General features: G+C 41.0%; 1 protein-coding gene across 3 annotated transcripts; it reads left to right on the top strand.

The window, feature by feature from the left end:
* The first annotated feature begins 781 nt into the window (after positions 1-781).
* DCUN1D3 (defective in cullin neddylation 1 domain containing 3) lies at positions 782-19,608 on the top strand. 3 transcript variants are annotated; one of them, XM_026083322.1, is made up of 5 exons: positions 782-873; positions 9,255-9,337; positions 13,529-13,690; positions 14,263-14,794; positions 16,887-19,608. In XM_026083322.1, the coding sequence occupies exons 4-5, from the start codon at positions 14,364-14,366 to the stop codon at positions 17,371-17,373; spliced, it is 918 nt and encodes a 305-aa protein (XP_025939107.1). In that variant the 5' UTR covers positions 782-873; positions 9,255-9,337; positions 13,529-13,690; positions 14,263-14,363; the 3' UTR covers positions 17,374-19,608. The 3 variants fall into 3 exon arrangements, with proteins under 3 accessions (XP_025939107.1, XP_025939105.1, XP_025939106.1); XM_026083320.1 differs by lacking the exon at positions 13,529-13,690; XM_026083321.1 differs by lacking the exons at positions 782-873; positions 13,529-13,690 and adding an exon at positions 3,392-3,836.
* The last annotated feature ends 470 nt before the right edge of the window (positions 19,609-20,078 follow it).

The raw sequence follows: 20,078 nt of genomic DNA on the forward strand, positions 1-20,078 counted from the left end.
TAGTTCAAATTTGTGAAATAAGACTGGCATTAGAAACTTGCTGCAAATACCAACTTTTATAAAGATTTCTAAAATTCTGATTATTTCCTAAGAGCAAGTTCTATGCAGACATGACTAATTTTAATCCTTAAACAAGTTTACAGAACTAGTCATGGAAGAACTTATAGCTGTGATACTACTTGACAGCTCAACGTGATGCCTTTGAAACTCCTTTTCATGTTGAGACTGATAACCTGCAATATGATCTGTAATCTGCTCCTGGATCTTTGAAGCTGGGTTTGGTGCCTTCTCTGTACAGTTATTTGCTTTATTTTGTAGTTGAACATTGGCACATTCATAGCAAATTCTAGCTAATGTGCATCAGTAGTTCTTAAAATTTACTGAGCTTGGAAATTCATTCATAATTACATCTTGCTTCTATAGCACTTAGCGTGGATTATGTAAAAAGGGTTTATCAATTGCACTAAAGGGATGGGTTTGAAAGACAGCCAAGAACAGATATTTTGGAAGAGCTGTGTTAAAATTAATTGGAGAAGTATTTATTGAGGGGAAAAAGACTGCCAGACCATTTGATGGACTTCTAAGAAAAAGGACTTGTTCTGACAAACTTCTGTGTGGATGAGAAAGAGGCTTGGTTCTGCTGCTGCTGCTTCCTTTGGTTCAACGTAAGGAACAGGAAAAAAAATCCCGTATGTCATGTCTATGTATATTGGGGCAGGGGGATATAAAGTGAATGAAAAGGAAGTGGAGGAATGGGGGATAGATATGACTGTTCTAAATGTTCACACCTAGTAAACTTGCGGTTTCGTGTGGCAGAAAGTGATTCGAAGGTGGATTGGATATGAACAGATGAAGTTTCAAGCCTGCAGGACTGTGAGTACCTCTAGTACTGTTCAGAACTTTCCCAGATTGTAGCAGTCTGTTTTCTTTATTGGTGCTGGTGAGGCATTTATCAATTCAATTAATTTAGAACCGCAGAATACTATAAAACCAATCATCTTTGGGTTGGGCTGTTTGTAAGAACTTGTGAAGTGCAAAAACAATGTACTTGTTCCATTAGGCACATAGGTCTGTAGTAATGAACATACCACAAATACTTCTCTACTCTGGGTAAAAAGAGGCTGTAAAAATGAAGGTATGGGGTTTGTTAGAAAAACAGAACTTACTTTCATCCTCATCCTTAAAAATAAGAAAAGAGCTGAAGATTGCTAGCCAGGATTCTTGCAGGATGAAAGACCAGTCTGTAAACACTTGAGGGACTTGCTAGGCACAAGAAGATGAAAGGGAACCCCTTAACAGCCTCCATCAGCATTCCCAGACTGGCCTCCTTCTCTCTAGCTTTTTCTCCCTAGGGGTCTGCATCTTATCTTGCTGGCTTCCTTTCCTTTATTTGCCTCTGACTGATAGGCTTTGTCTTCTGGTTACTGGAAGTCTAATAATTTCTTTTGTCTCTTCCCCCTTCCTCCTTTTAAAAACACTAGATTAAATGGCTCCAGTGGTTTGCAGATTATCTGCATTGGTGACATGAATTAATTGTATACTTGACTCTAAGTTATTCAGCAGTAATGACATAGTAACTTGACTTGAAACAATGGTAATTTCATGGTGACTTGTATTAGCAAATGTTGCCTTCTGGTAAAGAGCCATCTGCAATTTACCCCCTGTAAACATATGACACTAGTAAATTGTCTATGCTAGTTCTCTTGGTGTCTTCTATACAGTAAGTTGTTTCAAGCATCTTTTGAAACAGTCAGGTATCTATCTGTCTGTCTATTTTTTTTGCTTCATAGTGTGAGTCAAATAATTACAGTTCTGGCTGAAGCCTTCCCAAAGGAGGAACAGAAAACCCAAGAGTTCTAGATGTGCTCACGTAGTTCACTTGTACCTTGACTTCACCCTTCAGCGAAAAGGTTTTCTGGAACTGTTCAGCTCTTGGTAACTGCCTTTTGGCGAGCAAGTCTGAGGGATGATGGTAGCTGGCAAACCAAAAGGGAGCTCACATTTGTCCTTACAGAAGTACCCCGTATTTTTTTTATGTCAGCGTAAAGAAATTCCCCCTACTGCAGGAAGCTTTGGTACGACAGCTTGGTGATATTTTTTCATTTCCATCTCAGTGTTAATCAGAACAGAGAAAATAAGGCAACGAAAGGGAATCAAAGGCCAAAAGATGATCTGGGAACGAACGCAGTTAGACTCAGCATGCCTATATTTCATCTGTGTGTCTAGCGGAGCAGCTCTCTGGTCAAGTGATTTGCATCTCGAAGGAAGCAGAGAATTCAGATTTTAGGAAATGGTTATTTGATTGTGGTGTTTTGCCACTAGAAGATCTATGGTTGAGAGATTAGTTAATCATAGGTGTTAAAGAACTCTTTTATGGTAGTAGGAATATTATACGGAAACTAACAAAAATATAAATGATCAAATAGGATTCCAGTAAAGAGAATGAGCTATGATAATCTTCTGTTGTGTGTGTAAGTGCTGTTTCTTTTGGGTTGTCTGTTTTACAAGAGACAAAATTTATTTATAAATACGTGAGGATGCTATAGTCAACCTTCAGTCACTGTTTCTGTTATACCCCAAAAGTCAGACAACCAAAGACAGTATGACAGCCATCGTTACTTCTCATCTCACTTTTCCTATCTAGTGAACATAAGTATTTTTAGACTGTGAGGATTATGTGGTCCTGAAAAATACCAAAATCTTGGTTTTTGCATCCAAGCAATAGCAAAAAAACAAGTGGCAGTTCTTAGTTCTTGCTCTGGATTTTTGTAATTTAATGCAACTTTTCCTTTTGCCACTTTGAAATATCTAATGTTGTCAGTCTCATCCTTTCCCTTTAAAATTGAAAGGGAGGGATAAAAATCATCCACCCAAGATTGTGGGAAGCACATGTGTTTAGCAATAGACTCGAGAACTGAAATGTTCAAGAACATGGTTCTGGGTATCTCCATTACAAATGAGTCTGTACAAAGAGTCTCAAGTACTCTGATTCAGCATTTAAATGTGATGGGTGGTCAAGAAATGTGAAAGGTCTGACATAAAAATATGCCAGCTTCAAGCACAGTTACCTCTGTTTAGAGTTTATGGTTGTAGTTAGTGTGCAACACAGGATAGAATACCTGCACAGCATGTCAGTTTTCTGAAACAAAAAGCTATTGAATGGAACGAAAGATAAGTAAAAGTCTATTAACAAAATATGCGTGTTCCCACCAGACTTCTGAAGGAGAGCTGAGAGTCTGTTACAGCTGAAGAACTGAGGTCAGGTACTCAAAGATTCTCTTCTGTTTGAAGCTCTTGAGTTAGTTAACATCTAAATATGCCTGTACTGTTTGTGCAGCGTAAGGTGTTAGACTGTTGTTTGCTATAACAGGGGAAGCAGGACTCAAATCCGTAGGGAGAACCGAGGTCTCTGCAGGTGTGGTTTTGTATATTTTCTGCTTTAAAAACTGCAGAGTTTAGAAATCCAAACATATGCTCTTAAAACACTTCAAGATTTCAGCTTGCTTTAAGGCTTTCATTTAAAACAGTTCCATGTACATAACTTAAATATTATTCCAATATTTGCATGGTCAGCTGCTAGTGAAGTTCCCACACAACTATATGAAATAAATGATTCTTTTGGCTAGCAGCCTGTAAATGATGCTACACTTGCTAAGATGGCAAGCAGGGCTTCTGTAAGCTCCTTGTGAACATCTGCTGCCAGAACTGATCTTAGGAGGTGCTCTGGCTCTCGTCTGTAGGCTCGTACCTTCGCGGGCCTGTTGGACTGCTCTGTGGGCCGAGGTTCTCATGGCTGTTGAACTGTTCTGGAGATGGGACACTGCTAACCAGAGCTGGTAGGAGGACTTTCTTTTTTGTGTGATAAGTGTAGCTTTCTTCATTATTGGAAACTAAGAAATATAAAGTTACTCGTTTACTACATTACAGTTTTAAATGTATCTTATTGTAAGGGGAGTCACTTGATGTCTACCTAAATTATATTTAGCCAAACATAATGTATGAAGGTGCCTCAACCACTTCAGGGTGAAGTCTGCTAGCTAAACTCAGTGCAAAAGAAAATCCACAAACACTTAACTCTATTTAAAAGTAAGCATTTTTTTTAACTGCAGAGTGGAGTGTAGACTGAGGTGTTTTTTCAAAGTTATTCTGGTTTGGCTACAGGATAGTTGCAGTTTTCTGTAGATTAGCTTATTCTGTCTTTGTCAATTCTATAAATTAAATGTTTGTAGTACAGCAACTTTCAGCTGCTTACAGTGCGATGCGTCTGCATCAAATATCCTGGGAACATGGTTTCTGCTGGTTCCATAACCTGCAGCTCTGCTGCAGCGATGTGAACCAGGTGTATCTGAGCACAGAGTAGCTCTTTGCCTGGCATGTGCTGCTTTGGCTATGCGTAATACATACTGAAGTGCTAAAATGTCTATCATTCTGTGCAAAAGTTTTCTAATGAAACCTGGAAAAATGCTGATGTGTTATTCTTTTACGATCATCAGCATGTTAGAGGAAAAAAATCAGTAGGTGATGATTTGCTTTTTCAAAAGTGCTGGACCTTGAGAGGTCTGTGGACTTTGAGGAGGATCTGAGGGGAGAGAGGGAGGATTGATAGTTTTTAAATAGATGGAGGTTTTTAAAGCTGGTAGGACAGGGATGAGTTAGGTATAGTTTAAAAAAAAAAAAAAAAAAAAAAAAAAAGCTTGTTCATGTTGTTAAAGCATGTACTAGCTAGGAAATTGGATAGAGTCTGGTTGGGGTTCTCGTTCCATCTTCACTGAAAACTGCTGGCATCATCTTGAATGGCCACATGATCTGACTGCCTTGGTTTTCCCTCTTCCTGCTGTGTTGCTCATAGCCTAAATCCGCTTCTCAGAACAAGTACTGCTGCTGTGTGAACTGGTCCACTAACTTATTTACATTACATGGAGGCACCCTTCTAAGATTATACTACTTAGCTAACTGGACCAATGGTTTTTCATCAAACTCTTCTTGGATTTGCTCTCTAAAAAGTACAGTAATCCTAACAAGTCATCCCACCCTCCCACCCCAAAAGGTGAAGTACATACTATTAAAAGATTTATAACTTTCTAATGGGGCGAAGTGGAAAAGATAATGAAAAGTGACCAGTCTGTAAGGTACTGTGTGGTTAGAGAATGTAAAAGAAAGGGAGGGTTTCAAGGGAAATGTTGCATGTGTGCCTGCTGAAAAAACTGCTTTGCACAGTGTACCTTCCGTGAACAAAAGTAGTAAAGTGCCTTTACTCTTTGTCTTTCCCTATCATCTTTCACATTATTATTCATATTTTTTTCTTAAGCAAACTTTGTTCTGTAATTAAGTGCACACACTGAACTGCAGATCTGAAACCTCTATTTCAGTGAGGGTTTTTTAAGACTAGTTGTTGCTGTTTGAACATGAAGTACATTGTCACGCTCCAACTCTTAGCAGAGCGGTCTTAAAGAATGCAGAAAGCAGGTTTCCTCTGTCCAGAGTCTTGAATGGAAAAATCTCCCATGATGTTACAGCCCTGGACTTGAAGCGAGAGCACACAGTGTCTGCATGTGGTTGTTTAGCAAGAGATTCCTGCCTGTTTCCAGGACTCGTTCTAGGGTGGCTTTGGGCGTTTGGTGACAGCTGTGATTCTTGGCACCGAGAACTGGCCCAGCGTTATGGACTGCAGGCACGGTGAAGCAGGTTCTAGATCTGCTGTAATTTGGCTTTGAGAGATTTTATACTTGAGCCTCTCTTCCCTTCTAAACTAGTTTGGCCTTTCCAACATGCTCTTTCTCAAAGGAGTCTGCATCTCATTGGAGGCAAAGTATTCAGGCTTTCAGCATAAATGTTGTCTGGCTGCTAATAGCTTGGTTCTCCCATTGACTGGTGTTTAGCCTTCTGCCAAGGGACAGTCAAAACTCTGCATGGTCTGTCCGTGGACAGCTGGCTGCAGAGTTAATCAGGGAGTGGGACTTAAGTGTGTTTTTTCCCCCCCCCAACACTCCCTTTTTATGCATCCATATAATTGGCTTCTACTCGGAGACCAAGTGTGTTTTGTAGGAGCAAACTTTATCCAGTTTGATCAGGGTTCCCAGTATTGTGGTTTGATTCCAAAACTCAAAGCAAGGCTAATCAGAAATGGGTTATTAAGCTGATTTGGAACAGATTGACAGAAGTTCCCTTCTGCATTCTCCCAAAATCATAACCTGGCTCTAGTTCCCTGGAAGGTTCTTGAACTGCAGGAAGCCTTACAATTCACTTTTTAACTAATTGCAGCAGACTTTTCCTGCTTTTAGACTTCCTCTTAAATAATTCTGCATAAATGTGCATTATAGACTTCTGCTAGCCCAGTTCTCCTTTAGGGACGTGGTGAGGTGTTTTCTGTGCTGGTGACAGCCCGTGATGTAGCCATTGTAACTGTGGCAGAATGCTTTTGCTGAGACAGGTTCACTGCAGGGTATGGTGTGCAATAAGCTATTCTCAAAAAGTGATGGTTTTGCTCATACAAGCTTCATTCATGCTAGAAGTGCTTTGGTACTGCAGTATAAAACCACTATAACAGTAAAATCTTCTGTATGCTTGATTTCTGTCCGCTGAAGAGAGAAACGATATGGCTAATTCTTCACTGATTCCATGCAGAAAAGCAAAGAAAGCTGCCTTTTGTGAGAACATTATCAGCTCTTCCTCCTGGAGAAGCTGCTGCGAACAAGCGTTCAGGGTTGTAGCCGCTTTGGCTCTGCAGCGTGTCTGTAACGCAATCTTCTGCCCACCCGTGCTCGAGAGAGCCAAAGCCACAGAGGGATGGAAGACGCAGGTGCAAAAAGTGGTAGGAGAGCAAAACGAAGGTCCCCATGGTCTCGAGGGTGTGCTCCACCCGCTTGCTTATTGTCCCCATGGGTTGCAGAGCGGGGTTGCTAACTAACCACCCGGGCTGGTTTCTGAGCTGTGTCGGTAGCAACGCTCCGCTCGCCACCGCCAAGGGGGGACGCCCTGTGGTCATGCAGATGCCTCTGTCCTCGTAAGCTTGACCTACGGATGAATTAAAACTCGTGCCACAAAAATGTTGATGCTTCTTTACCTAAATCATGCAAGATGAATGTGGCGGGGGCGGAAAGTCAGTCGCAACACATTGCTGCAACTATGATGACCTTTAAATACAGGCTTGAATAGCTTGTTTTTTTTAACTGGTAACTCATTCTACCTCCTTATTCCACATGCTGTAATCGAGTGTTGTCATAGAAGTTTAGACTTACTACTATATTTAAAAAAAGTGAAAGCTTTTTTTGTTTGCTAGCAGTTCCAGAACTAGCCGGATTATTTCTCAATGTCTAGCACTTGATGGCTCCGCGCCATGATGCCTGTGTCAGTCAATGTGCAACACAGTAGAATAAAACTAATAACGGGGAAAGGACTGTATCTGACAATTCTAGCAGGTGGTAATATTTCTGGCTCCTGGGTCCAGACCGTATGTATCTACGGGTCAGCCAGCATGGAAACTGCTTCACACAACCCTGGAAAATGTTTGGCCCATGCTAGGTAGACCTCAACTCCATCAGCTTTCAGCTTCTTTTGAACTTAAAATAAGCCTTTGCTTCCAGTTTGTACAGGAGTCAAATGGAAATGTAGATTAGGTGGCTCCTAGGCTTCTTCCAAATAAGTGCTTGGGTTGCAGGTTATTGCCATGACATTAGTTTTTAAAATATAGAGTCTAAGATGTTGCCTCTCCTCCCTTTGAGCTAGCTCTGGGGGAAACAGGGCTGTGCAGCACGCAGCTCCTCTTGTCTCTTCATCAGCCCTCAACCTACGTGTAAAAGGACTTCTTTCATGGCAGGTGGCCTCAAGAAATTGATGTTAAATTCATTAAATTCATGTGAAGTTAGGATGAAATAGAAAGAAAAGCAAGCTCATACTTCCACTGCAAGAGGCAAGAACTTGTGTGCGGCTGTACCGCGTTAAGGCGGTTGGTGCTCCTGCTCCCAGTCAGCCTTCAACAGTGTCACATGTTGTTGCCTTGTCAGTTGGGGCATGCTCTGAGAGAGCTGTGCGGCTGTAGGGAGAGGATACGGGTGTTGGTGTGGAGGTGAGGTTTGGAAGCAGAGAGTATAACTCCATAGGGAAGTGGCTTTTTGGAATATCCATCGTGGAGGATAAATGTCTGAGAAATGTTTTTGCTCTGTGAGTGTATTGTGGGCAAAAATACCACTCCACAGTTTCTAGGGTTCTTGAAGTGTTTTGGATGCCTGTTTCCCTGAGTGAGTTTGTTTAACAGCCTTGATGTGAACTGGGATTTATTCTTGGTCACTCAGCACAATCTACATAAAGGGCTCCAAAGTTCAGGGAAAACTCAACTTATGTGGAGATTGGCATGTGCAATAGGAATTTGTTTCATGGTTGTCTTTCTACATGCGTTCCCTGCTTTCTGCTGAAGAAAGCACAGCGCAAGCTAACACTCACACTTGATGCCATGAGAAAAAGTAGTTCTCATGTTAAAAAGTAAGTCTGCAGAAAGGCAGCGTTTCATCTCCTGTCTGCTCCCTAGGTGTACTCAGAGCTGTAAAGATCGGACTTTTTAGTATTTCTGTTAGTATGGTAGAGCAGAGGAGATTTGCCAGAGCTTTCCCAGTTGTTCTCTAGATTGGGTACTAGCAGAGCTGTTGACCAGGTGCTGCAGTTGCAGCTCTTGCTACACAGACGGGATGCACCCTCATCCATCAGCTTCTCTCCAGACCTCCTTAGTCACATTTGCAGAGCGAGGAAGTTAAAAGTTGTGCCAAATCAACTTGAACATGGGAAAACAAATGTGGAAAAGAACGTGCTCAAGAATGAGAAAAGAGAATTACGTTCTAGACCCAATTTATGCATTGCTAGGTAGCAACTCTCTGGCACTCGTGGACTGGCAAAGGCAGTATGTCCTCTGGTTTGCCCTGAGTGCATGAAGTGAGGAATTAACATTCCTTGCTGAAACTTGTACAAGTATATGGAAGTGTATGTTTACTTTTAACAAAAGTTTGAACTTAAGTCTGTTATATTTAGTACATACTCTACGCTTTATATAATAATGCACATTAGTGGTGTTAATGGTACTTCATAGATCAAAAAGTGAAATAGTTTTATAAAATGGCTCTTTCAACAAATGGGTTTTGGCTATAAAAGAGTTCCTGAGTTTTATTAAATACATATGGTCACTACTAGGCAGTTAAGTGCATTTTATGTTTTTTTTTGTAGTCTCTTCTAAATGTAAAGATTTGTGTGGTCCTTTTGTTTTACAGTGTTCCATGTGGAAGCCAGAAAGCCAAAGCCTGAAGAAGGCTGTAAAAGCTAGGGGAATGATTCTCTGCGTCTCTGCAAATATGTAAGTATTAGATGTTTGCTTACAAGATCACTGGCAAAGCATAAATTTAGAACAGGGATTGCTTCTGATTTGACAGTCACATAGCCCTCTTGTGCCTCCCCAATGGAAAGCTTTGCGTATCTGTTCCGAGGGAGAAAAAGATGGGGCACCCACTCTGCTATTATAGAAGTTATTCCCCCTGCCCACAAAAAGATAAAAAATACATAGTGAAATTCCCCTATGGACTGTTTATTTGCAAAAAGTTGAGACTGGGTGAAAGCTTAGTTTATCTTTAGCAGTGTTGTCTTCGCCTTAGCTGATGAACTGCCACTTGGGAAGGGATTTAATGGTTGGCTGAGCTGTGTCCCCTTTTGTAATGAGGTTTCTTAAACTTGACTTTGCGGTGTTCTTGTATACATGTTTTTTTCCCTTCTCTCCTGATACTGTCTATGCTTTGAAACTCTTTGTAAATACCTTCTGATGCAACACTTTAATAAACAGCATAATGCTTGACTATGTTTTGTTATTCTGTTTCTATTGCTACAGTAACATTATAGTCATTAAACAAAAATGCTTGCCTGGGTTACTTAAATATCCCCTTTACATCTTCTCTCCTCCTGCCAGCTCTCACCCTGTCCAGTTGTGCTGTTGTCAGTTGTGTTATGGTGTGCTGTGTCCAACAGAGAATCACTGCTGAGTCACTTCACTGTTTTGGTTCCTTCACACCTTGGGTTACGTGTGATTTGGTCTCTTGAAATCATTGGAGAAAAGACTTAATTGTCTTACAAAGCTTATAAAAGAAGACAACCATTAGCAAGATCTTTCCAAACTTTTTTCCTAGTTTTTCATTTGGGCGGTATGGTTCGACACATCCTTTGTTCTTAAAGGGTGGCTTTCATTTAACTGGCTGTAGTCACTAGCGCTAGACTTCCTGTGTTTCCAGTTGCTTATTCCCTTCTAGTAAGAAATAGAGAGCATCATTGTCCATCTGTGCTTTGCAGTTCCTGTTATGTGGAAGACGGCCTCATGGGCATCTTGGTGATTCACATTTACTGTAGGTTATTGCTCAATACTTGTCTGAGTAATCAAACTTCTTTGGGAGTCCTGTATCCCGTAGTGCTGAGTGCATTCCAACGTTAGCCCTGAATTTTGTTCTTTATTAGTAAAATGGCAAAACTTAATGGTCAGTGCTGCCTTTTCTGTCTCACTGTCAAGGTTTATAAATTGTTCCAGTAAGCTTGCTCTTGAGACCTGGTCCTTTTGGGAGTTGGTGCTTTGCCACCAGTGCAGGATTGCCTTTGGGTACATGAGAACTTTATACTTGAGGTTCCTAATCCAGCTGGGAGAAATATCTTAGCAAGTCCTTGTGCTCACTTGGGCATAAGCAGCCTGACCTAGACATGACATTTGCTTTGCTCTGCAGTGAAATGAGTACCTCTATTTGCTTTCCTGAAAGTGCTTTTTTATCTTCATTGAACACTGAATTCAGTGCAGCTCCTGATGCTGCAATTGAAACCCTTCTCCATCCTACCTTAACAAAGTCTTGAGTTCTCCCACTTGTTTCTGTCGCCTTCCTATGCACTTGTTGCTTTCGTGGCTTGAAACCTGAGTCATATAGGAAGCGGAGGTGACTAGTAAGTGGATGTGGCACAGTGAAAGCATTTTATTAAAAGGATAACTCATGGAGTGCTGTAAGACTTGTCTCTTGCAAAACGAGATACATGCGCAAATTGCCAACGGATGCAGTCTGACATTTTTAAGCTGGTTTTGCTATTTTTGGGGTAGAGCGCTTCAAAGTATCTGGAACATGGCATCAAGTTTCGTGTATCAGAAAAGTGAGAAATTACAGCAACTGCACTTGAGTATCTTGTAGTGTTTGTTTGTAATAAGTAGGATTACTCTTTGACTATCTCCTCAGTAGAGAGGAAGAAAGAAGCTCTGTTATTGCAGGGAGCACCAACGCTCGCAGAGCCCAGGCTGTATCTGTTCAGGAGCAGCAATCAGCCCTTTGCGAGGCAAGTGGGTTGGAGAATAGAAAAGTTGCTTGTTTGGAGGGGTGCGTTAGTGGGGACTTGGTTAACTTGCACTCTATAGATTAATGTCAGTGTACTCCCCACGGGTTTTCAGAAGCAGCCATGAGGATGCTTCCTGATGTATAGTGGTTTAATAATGCTGACTGACCTTTCTTCCACGTAAAGTAATGCTGTCTTCTCGTGACAGCAACTGGCAATAAAACCCATCTGTTTGTCGTGCTGGTGATGTCAAATTTTAGACCTGAATACTGGGTATTTTTGTTGTTAATACAAGCAGTTGCTTAGGAAGCGTGACAGCATGAATCACTTCTGTTAAGAAAATACATGGATAGAGTGTGTAAGTTAGTCTTGTAAATTGCTTTGTTGTTGTTGTTGTTTTTTAACTTGAAATTGGCGTTACTAAAGTGAATTAGACTAATAATCTCTGTCCATTATCCTGCTTCTGATTTGGCTGCCACCAGCTACTTCAGAGGAAAGTACCATTCGCTAATAAGCAGCTATTCCTTAACCTGCCCATAGATAAAAGCCATTCCTGGAAGAACAAGTATTAATGTGTAAATAGAGCATCTGAATTCTGGTGAATTTAAAGAAAAAAAGGAAAGAGGCTGGTATCTGGCAGTTAATCACTAATCAGTAATTTACAGTGTCTAATCGTATCTGATTTGTTTTGGTGTAATGGTGAAATAAGTGGCGTGGATTTGAGAAGACAGTGTTCCTCAGCAGCAGGGCAGCACCAGAACCAGGGCTGGGCTGTTCTCTTCCAATTCACAAAGAGCTGGGAAGCACCAAAGACCCATGGAATTGCCTTATGGGTTATTTATGTGGAAATGTGTCTTTTAATGAATCCTTTAAAAAGCAGACAGCTAAGAAGTTATTTTTGAATACATTAGATTGAACTTTACTTGCCCATAAAAATGATGTTACAAAGTGCCTCTTTTAGCAGTTTGAAAGCACATACCAGATGTTTGTTCCTTCTGCTTCTTTAAAAAAAGTTATACAAATTGGATTTTTTAACTGATGAGTTGTTAAATGTCTTATTCCTTGTTTCTGTAGATATCTGGGCTGATAGTTTAGGAAAATGCATATTTCTTCTTGCATTCTACCCTCCATGGCCTTTCCTCTCCCCTTTCCTCTTTCTCCCTTCTTCCTTTTTCCATGTTCTCTCCCCTCCACAGAGGGACTTCAGTTTGAACTGGTGCATCACACGCAACCTGTGGGGTTGGCTTGGCTGCTGGCAATAAAACAAGTGGTCAAGAGTGAAAGACTATACCTGTGCTAAGAGAAATATCTTCTTAAGCTGCAGGTCCATACTTGAAGGCTTATTTAAAAAAAAGAGTATGAAGGGTTATGTAGTCTGTTTTAAGATTTTCTTTTAGAGGAATCTCCAGGACTAATCAGCATTTACAAGGTTTGTTGCTATGTGAGGAAACTTCTTGGTGGAGGTATAGTTTATATGTGTTAAAAAGTGGTAGGGAGGAAGCCAGTTGTGCTGGGAAAAGGTCTCCTGCTGATTAAACTAGCTCCACGCTGTAGTAAACTGTGTTGGCAAAAGGAACCAAATTTACTTGTGAAACTGCACATACCCTGTTTTGCCAAAATAGATATAACAGTTGGGAGGAGCTGGGGAGAAGATACGTGTTTGTAATCATAATTTCTGGAGAATTCATCTGTTGTCGGTGCTGCTGTTCAGAGTTGGCTTAGAGCTTAAAATAGGAGTTCAGTTTCTGAAGGGCTTTACCAAAGAAGGAATACACAAAAACTGTCATCACATCTGTTTTCTTTCTTTGTATTTAATTTTTAATTCCTCTTTTCTTACTTGCTTTAATTCTGTATCCTGGAAGCAATAACCCAAAAGCTATAATAAAAAGACTAGGTAAACACAATTTCTACTGTGGAGCCTGCTGCCTAACAGACAGCAGAGGTGAGATGCAAATAAGTGGAGGAAGGAGGAATATGATAAGCAATTGCTTTCTTGGAGTTGATGTTTCTAAGAAATGGCCTATTCTAGGGCATGGCCGCATGCTGATAGGGTGCTGTGAGAGAGTTTGGTTGGTTTTTAATAGGAATAGCTTAAGATCCTTCTTCTGTGAGTAAAATATCTTCTCCAAATATGCAAGGCTTTAACATTATGATTTCTAAAAACAGAGTATGAAGAAATCATTATGGCATTTTAATTTAGATTGAAGAAACTGAACTGGAAGTATGGCTTCTTCCTATCTGCATGTGTCTGGCTGAAAGTTTCATTAAAAAGGCCCCCTGCCCCTTGGCTCTCTCCTTACCTGAAGGGCAGGAGCCCACTTGAAACAAGGAATAATTCCTTAAATACCATCTTGCGTGAAAAGTGAGTGTTGCCTCCTTTCTGCAAACATGCTCTGTGTGTGTTTTAAAAACAAAAATCTAGATTTCAAATTCTTAAAAAAAAAAAAAAAAAGCTTTTGCCAGTTTGCCAAAGGTGCAGTCTTAATTCTAAACCATAAGTCTCTGTCAGTTTTTTTTCCCCCAAAGTGCTTTATTTCAGTGTTTTGTATTCTATATATAAAATGTGGATATACTTTTCAGAACTATTTCCTGTAAAATATTCCTGTGTTGGAGTAGTCTGTCTTGATGAAGTCTGTACATGAATCAACCTCTTTGTAACCTATGTTACAGTAAGAATTTTAGGAATTTCCTTTATTAGGACCCGTTAGTATATTGCAGCCACTGAGTGAGCTGCATTGATTTATAGGTAAGACAGCCTGAAATTGCCTGAAATTTATGGCATATGCCAACTTTTTGTACACTACACCTTTTCAGTATGCAAAACTGAAATATCCTGAAGTTGGTCTCTTACTCACTGGTGAATGTTACTCTGTATTTAACACTTACAATATCCTTTGTGTAGGAGCAGCGATTTAACTCTGAACTGTTTTTCAGGTTAGTTGACTGCCGCTGATGGCATGGTGAAATGTGTTGAACAGCTGCCGAGAGGGTGTCCGACTGCCAGGGGGCTGCTCTGAAGCTGGGCTTGCAACATCATGGGCCAGTGCGTCACGAAGTGCAAGAACCCTTCTTCCACCCTCGGCAGCAAAAACGGGGACAGAGAGTCTGGCAGCAAGTCGCACAGTAAAAGAAGCGCAGTCCACAAAGACGACCATGCTTCGGTTTGCGGGAAGTCTTCAGGGGATATCCTTGTCAACGGGACAAAGAAAACGGACGCTGCTGTAGAGTCTAGTCAGCCTCCAACGTTTTCTGGGGATACAAAGAAAGACGCTGTTTCCAGTGCAGAAGAGTCTTCGCTCCAAAGGATTGGGGAGTTGTTTAGGAGATATAAGGATGAACGGGAAGATGCCATACTGGAAGAAGGAATGGAACGATTTTGCAATGACCTCTGTGTTGATCCCACTGAATTTAAAGTGCTAGTTTTGGCTTGGAAATTTCAGGCTGCTACCATGTGCAAATTTACAAGGTTAGTTCTTGTAGAACTTGTAATTATTTTCATATGTTAAATATATCCTATCATCTGTATGTTGGAGAGACAACCTCGTTAGCTTCACTTACTTATCTCTTCTAACACTTGCATTTTTGACCAAATTAATTCCTACCACTGCAGAAGGAAAGCTTTGTATTGTCCTCTTTCCCTCCCCTCACAGTGGATTTTGGAATTGAAAGCATGTTTTGGACATTGTTGTTAACGATGAACAGTGTAGTGACATTCTCTAGAAACTAGTTTATTCTTGATTTGCCAAAACTAGTTTTGCTGTATCCAGCATCGTCTGGATGATAACAAGGTTGCACACTGAAATTAATTTCTGCTTTAAAGTAATATGTGTAATTCCTTACTAATTGCTGTCAACTGTTATTCTGTTTAAAAAAAAACAAAAAACAAAAAACAGGCTGACAAGTTCCTGCCCAACCAGTGTTACACTTAATGTGACTTATCTCAAGAATAATTTTGTTAAATCAGAGATAGAGAAATAAACCCAAGGTTTTTGACACTGTGGTAGCTGTTTCATGCTGGTTGGCAGTGATTGGCATTTAAAGCGCTGTCTGTCTTTCTGGACAAGGTGCTCAGTCAGCAGGCTTATAAAACATGCTTGACGCTACAAGAAACAACAGAAGGATTAAAATTTACCAGCAAAAAGAGAACCAAAAAACCCAGTAATGCCAACGCCCCCCCCAAACCTGATTGTATATCACTGTCCAGGTAAGAGCAAGTAAAGGCTTCCTACAGGGACTTGCCTACACTTTCTGAGAGAGAATTTTATTTTTTTTTCCCCCCTATCTAGGTTGGTTTGAGTAATGGTGCCTATTTTAACTCAGCTAATAACTATTAAAATTACTTGGGTGTTCTGAGCCTGAAACCTTCTGTCGCGTACTGAGCACAGATAGCTTTTCCCGCCTCTTCGGAGGTGTCGTGGATGTGGGTGCGTGTCAAATGGAAGAGAGTACTCGGTGGAGTGCAAATGTGGATTTACTAGGGGCGGAAGGAGCAGAGACGTGCTAACGTGGTAAGGGAATGACAAGTAGTGTCTACGACTCTGCCCAACCAGCCTGAGTGTTACTAACACCATTTTGATTCTCTTGGAGAGATGGCAAATGCCCGGGTGAGAGGTTACCAGTGTTTAACGGTACGTTCCCTGGTGCTGGTCTCAAGACGTGATCCAGCAAGTGCTAAGTGCTGCTTTGGCTTCTCCCATTACAGAAAGCAGTGCGCAAGCAATGCGCTTGTCCGTGCTCCGGAGCACTGCGCTGTCTCCGTTCCTCCCTCCACCCCGTCCCACGTCAGAATCTGTGGTTTCCCTTGGTATTGGCTGGTTACTATGCTGTGGCGCTTGCTCATGAGCATTAGATAAATCACAGCTAGCCATCTACCCCTGTGGCCTCATATACTGCTGCTTTGACTCTGTTCAGATACTGCCTTGTAGCCTGGCTGCGTGGTGCCGTGCTCTGATCCGCTCTTTCGGCAGGTGCCTTCTCTGGCATCGCAGCTGGCACCCTTTTTATTTTGCAGTCTTGGAAGAGAAACCAAAAACTGAAGGAAAGCCACAGCTGAAGTATTCTTTTCCTTGAGAACAGTTCATCCAGAGCATGGGCATTTAGGCACGGGCAGTATCAGATCAAGCTGGTTTATGTACGAGGCTTCAGGGAGTAAATGTAGTGTTTTCAGATGTGTTTGCACTTCTGTGGTGCGCTTACTTTTTTTTTTTTTCTTTTAATGAAAGGCACTGGATATGGTAATATCAAGTAGTCAGAAAGCCGTAAAGTGAAATATCTTTCAAACGCTGGTAATGCCCCAGCCGCACAGGGTGGGTGGGTTCTGACTGTGGTCCCCAATTCATAAGAAACTGGAAATGGCTGTCCTCTTGGCAGCTCTCATTGCCGAGAGTTTTCAGACCCCGGCAGAGGGGTGGGAGCGTGCCGTGTATTGCAGCACGTTGCTGGGGTACCTCTTGGTACCTCTCTGTTGATTCGGCCTATCTGAATGGAGATGGGACTTTGTTCAGTGTGTGAGGTTGGTGAGAAGCGTTCTCACTAATTTCTCTTCTCTTGCTTAATAGGAAGGAGTTTTTTGAAGGCTGCAAAGCAATAAATGCAGACAGCATTGATGGCATTTGTGCAAGGTTCCCCAGCCTCTTAAACGAAGCCAAGCAGGAAGACAAGTTCAAGGATCTCTATCGTTTCACCTTCCAGTTTGGCCTGGACTCTGAAGAAGGACAGCGGTCGTTACATCGGGAAATAGCCATTGCCCTTTGGAAGTTAGTCTTCACCCAAAACAAACCCCCTATTTTGGACCAGTGGTTACACTTCCTAATCGAGAACCCCTCAGGAATCAAGGGAATCTCCCGGGACACGTGGAACATGTTTCTAAATTTTACTCAGGTGATTGGACCAGACCTTAGCAACTATAGTGAAGACGAGGCCTGGCCTAGTCTCTTTGATACCTTTGTGGAGTGGGAAATGGAACGAAGGAAAAAGGAAGAGGAAACCAAATGTATTATTGCGTCTTCAGACACAGAGGGGCTGTGTACGGAAGAACAGACTTAACAGCGTTTCAGCATTTAAGCAGCAGTGACAAAAGCAGCCTGCTGCCCTTCATGAAATGTAGACTCTGGATGTTTTTGGAAATTGCTGAGGCTCCAGATTTTTCTACTTTACACCTTTTTCTGCCTTGTATTTGAAAGGGCTCTAAAATGCTGTATCATGTTTTAGGCACTTTCTTAATTTTGGTTATTCCTTTTACTCTTGCCCTGAAATATTTGACCCTGGCTACAAGTTAAGCTTTTTTTTTTTTTTTTTTTTAAGACTTCAGATTAGTATAAGTAAGTCTGATATTTCTTGCACAATGTAGATCTTTTTAGTTAGGTTAAATTAACATTGCTAAATTATACAGTGCCAGATTAAGTTTTTCATACTACATCTGTCAGGGCAGGTCTGTACTGTGTGTAGTGCTGTTTACATTGTTGAAATTTTAGGCTGTAATAATTTTAAGGTTTTATACCAAGATGAAAAGCAGTGTTAACTGTTAACTATAAATGCATTAATCCCCTGGTAATAAGGCTCTAAAAACAACATAAGCAACAGCTTTTTGTAATATGGCTAATTCCCATTTTAAGCTAACTTTTAGTGAATGAGTCCAAATCATTCCTTTTTTTCAGAGTATCAAACTAAATGTTGGGGTTGTTTTATAAAACTACTGTACCTGTCAGTCAACTGAGTGGTAGATGATGATTTGTATCTAAATCTCTTACACATCATATAATAAAAGAGCAGTACTACCTCAGTTTTATTGAAAGTGGGCGACTTGATGGACTTCCATTTTCTCTGGAAGTTGTATTTTTGTGGTTATATGACAATATTTTTACTTGATTAAAAGAACCAAAGGTTCTGCTTCTTAAGTTTGCTAAACATTAGCAGAATAAACAAATAAACAAACCCTAAGTCTTCAAGGAAAACTGTGGTATAACTCTGCTTTAATATGTTTGATTTATACCTAAAGTATTATCTTACTTGTCTGGCAAGCACAGTACTTCTATGTAAGGATCTATCTTTTGCATTAATATTGACAAACCAATTTTTTTTAAAACGATGTTTAATTGCTAAATTGCAGTTAATACTCCACACTTTCTGGAGCAACAATATTGGCATCTGATGATAAAGTGAATTCTTAATGTGTTCTTAATGACAAAAGTGTAGATGCGTCATTTTTAGACTGATTTGGTAATATTTGGATAGGAGTCAATTTATTATTTTAAAATGCCTGTATTGGGACTATTTGCCTGTTGAAACTGTTGTGACTTAAAGGGAGTTTTATTAACACTGGTTGAAACTTTTTTGGTTATTGATGCTACCTTTTTTAATTTTAGTATGTCAACTTTTTTACACTTTTTGGTAAAAGGGATGATTGCCAAGGCTTTCTATTAAGCTAAGCATTGGCCTAACGAATTTGATACGCTTCCATTACACATCTTTATTTTCAGAGCTGCATTTCAGGATCATAAAATGACTTCAATTAAAAAAACAAAACAAAAAAACCTGAACAATCGTCCATAGCATCTAATGGCTTTTGTGCTATGTAAAGGTTTTAAAGCTAAAGGAAAACACATTTTAAATAGAGCTTGTCATTAGACCCGAGATGGCATGCTTTGCAAATCCGCTGTGCCCCAGGAGGGTTAGCGGCGATAGGAACATCTGTCTGAACTTGGTAATTGGCTTTGCTGGTACACAGCCTATGCAATAGCTTGGGTCCAAGATCATCAATCACTAACAAAACGTGGGTATCTAAAACTATTGGAAACAAACCCACAAGCCTCAAATCGCATCTCTTTCACCTGGCAAAAGGAGAGTTTGATCCATGCTGCTCCTGCAAGCTCTTGTGTTAGGAGATGTGTTAAGCTGTGGAAAACAAATGCAGTTGTTTTAGAGGCAGGTGAGTTTGTCCTTTGCAGGAGAGGAGCCCTCATCTTCGTTCCTTACAGGTAAATACACCATAGCTTTGTCCTTGCTGCTGTAACCTTCCCAGCTACCGCAGCACAAGCGCTGTCTGGCCGCTGCGCCGTGTTCCCATTTGGTGAGCAAAGCGGGTCAAAGCGCTCAGGCTGGTACAACTGAATTTAGGGTGAGACTTTTGCTGGTGCTGTTATGGGGGAAAAAATCTTCCCCAACAGAGGCTGCTTTGTTCGCAAAAGTTGCAAATGTCGACCTGATTTGTTAGTAAAGGAAGACTGTATTTATAAATTTGAGACTACTCATTCGTTCAGCTATTAAATGCTTTGTTCATCACTTTCTTTTTTTTCTTCCTGAAGAGAATTTAAAATGTCCAAAATGTGAAAACTAACCGCTCAAACGCGTACTCAGTGCATGTGCACGCGCACAAGATCAGCCTAGCGGCTACTGCTGGTTTGTGCACTGAACTGCGGCAGCTCCCGGGGATCAGGGCTGGAGTCCTTTAAGGAAAGCATCTGCCTTGTGCTCCGAGTGTGGATTGCAGTAAGGAAATTAATTTATAACGCATCAAGGTTTAACCATTTCAGTACATTGAGCCTACTGCAGTTTTTTCCAAGATAGTGGTGGTGAATATACGGGAAGATAAAAGTCTTATTTCCCGTTGGGGAAAGGACGTACCGTTCCCCACGGCTGAAGTCCCCTGTCCTCAGTGCTAGAGAAGAGCCTCGTGCTGCTGCTCTGCCTGGCAGGGGCCGCTCCAGCCTGTTGGGTTGCTTGTACACATAGCCAAGTGATCTATCTAGCCA

This window comes from Apteryx rowi, unplaced genomic scaffold, assembly GCF_003343035.1.
Source record: "Apteryx rowi isolate R43461 unplaced genomic scaffold, aptRow1 scaffold_6, whole genome shotgun sequence".
Taxonomy (NCBI): Eukaryota; Metazoa; Chordata; class Aves; order Apterygiformes; family Apterygidae; genus Apteryx; species Apteryx rowi.

Coding starts and splice junctions, on each gene's coding strand:
- DCUN1D3 (XM_026083322.1), top strand. CDS start 14,364: ATGGGCCAGTGCGTCACGAAGTGCAAGAACCCTTCTTCCACCCTCGGC. Junction 14,795..16,886: donor ACCATGTGCAAATTTACAAG/GTTAGTTCTTGT, acceptor CTTGCTTAATAG/GAAGGAGTTTTTTGAAGGCT.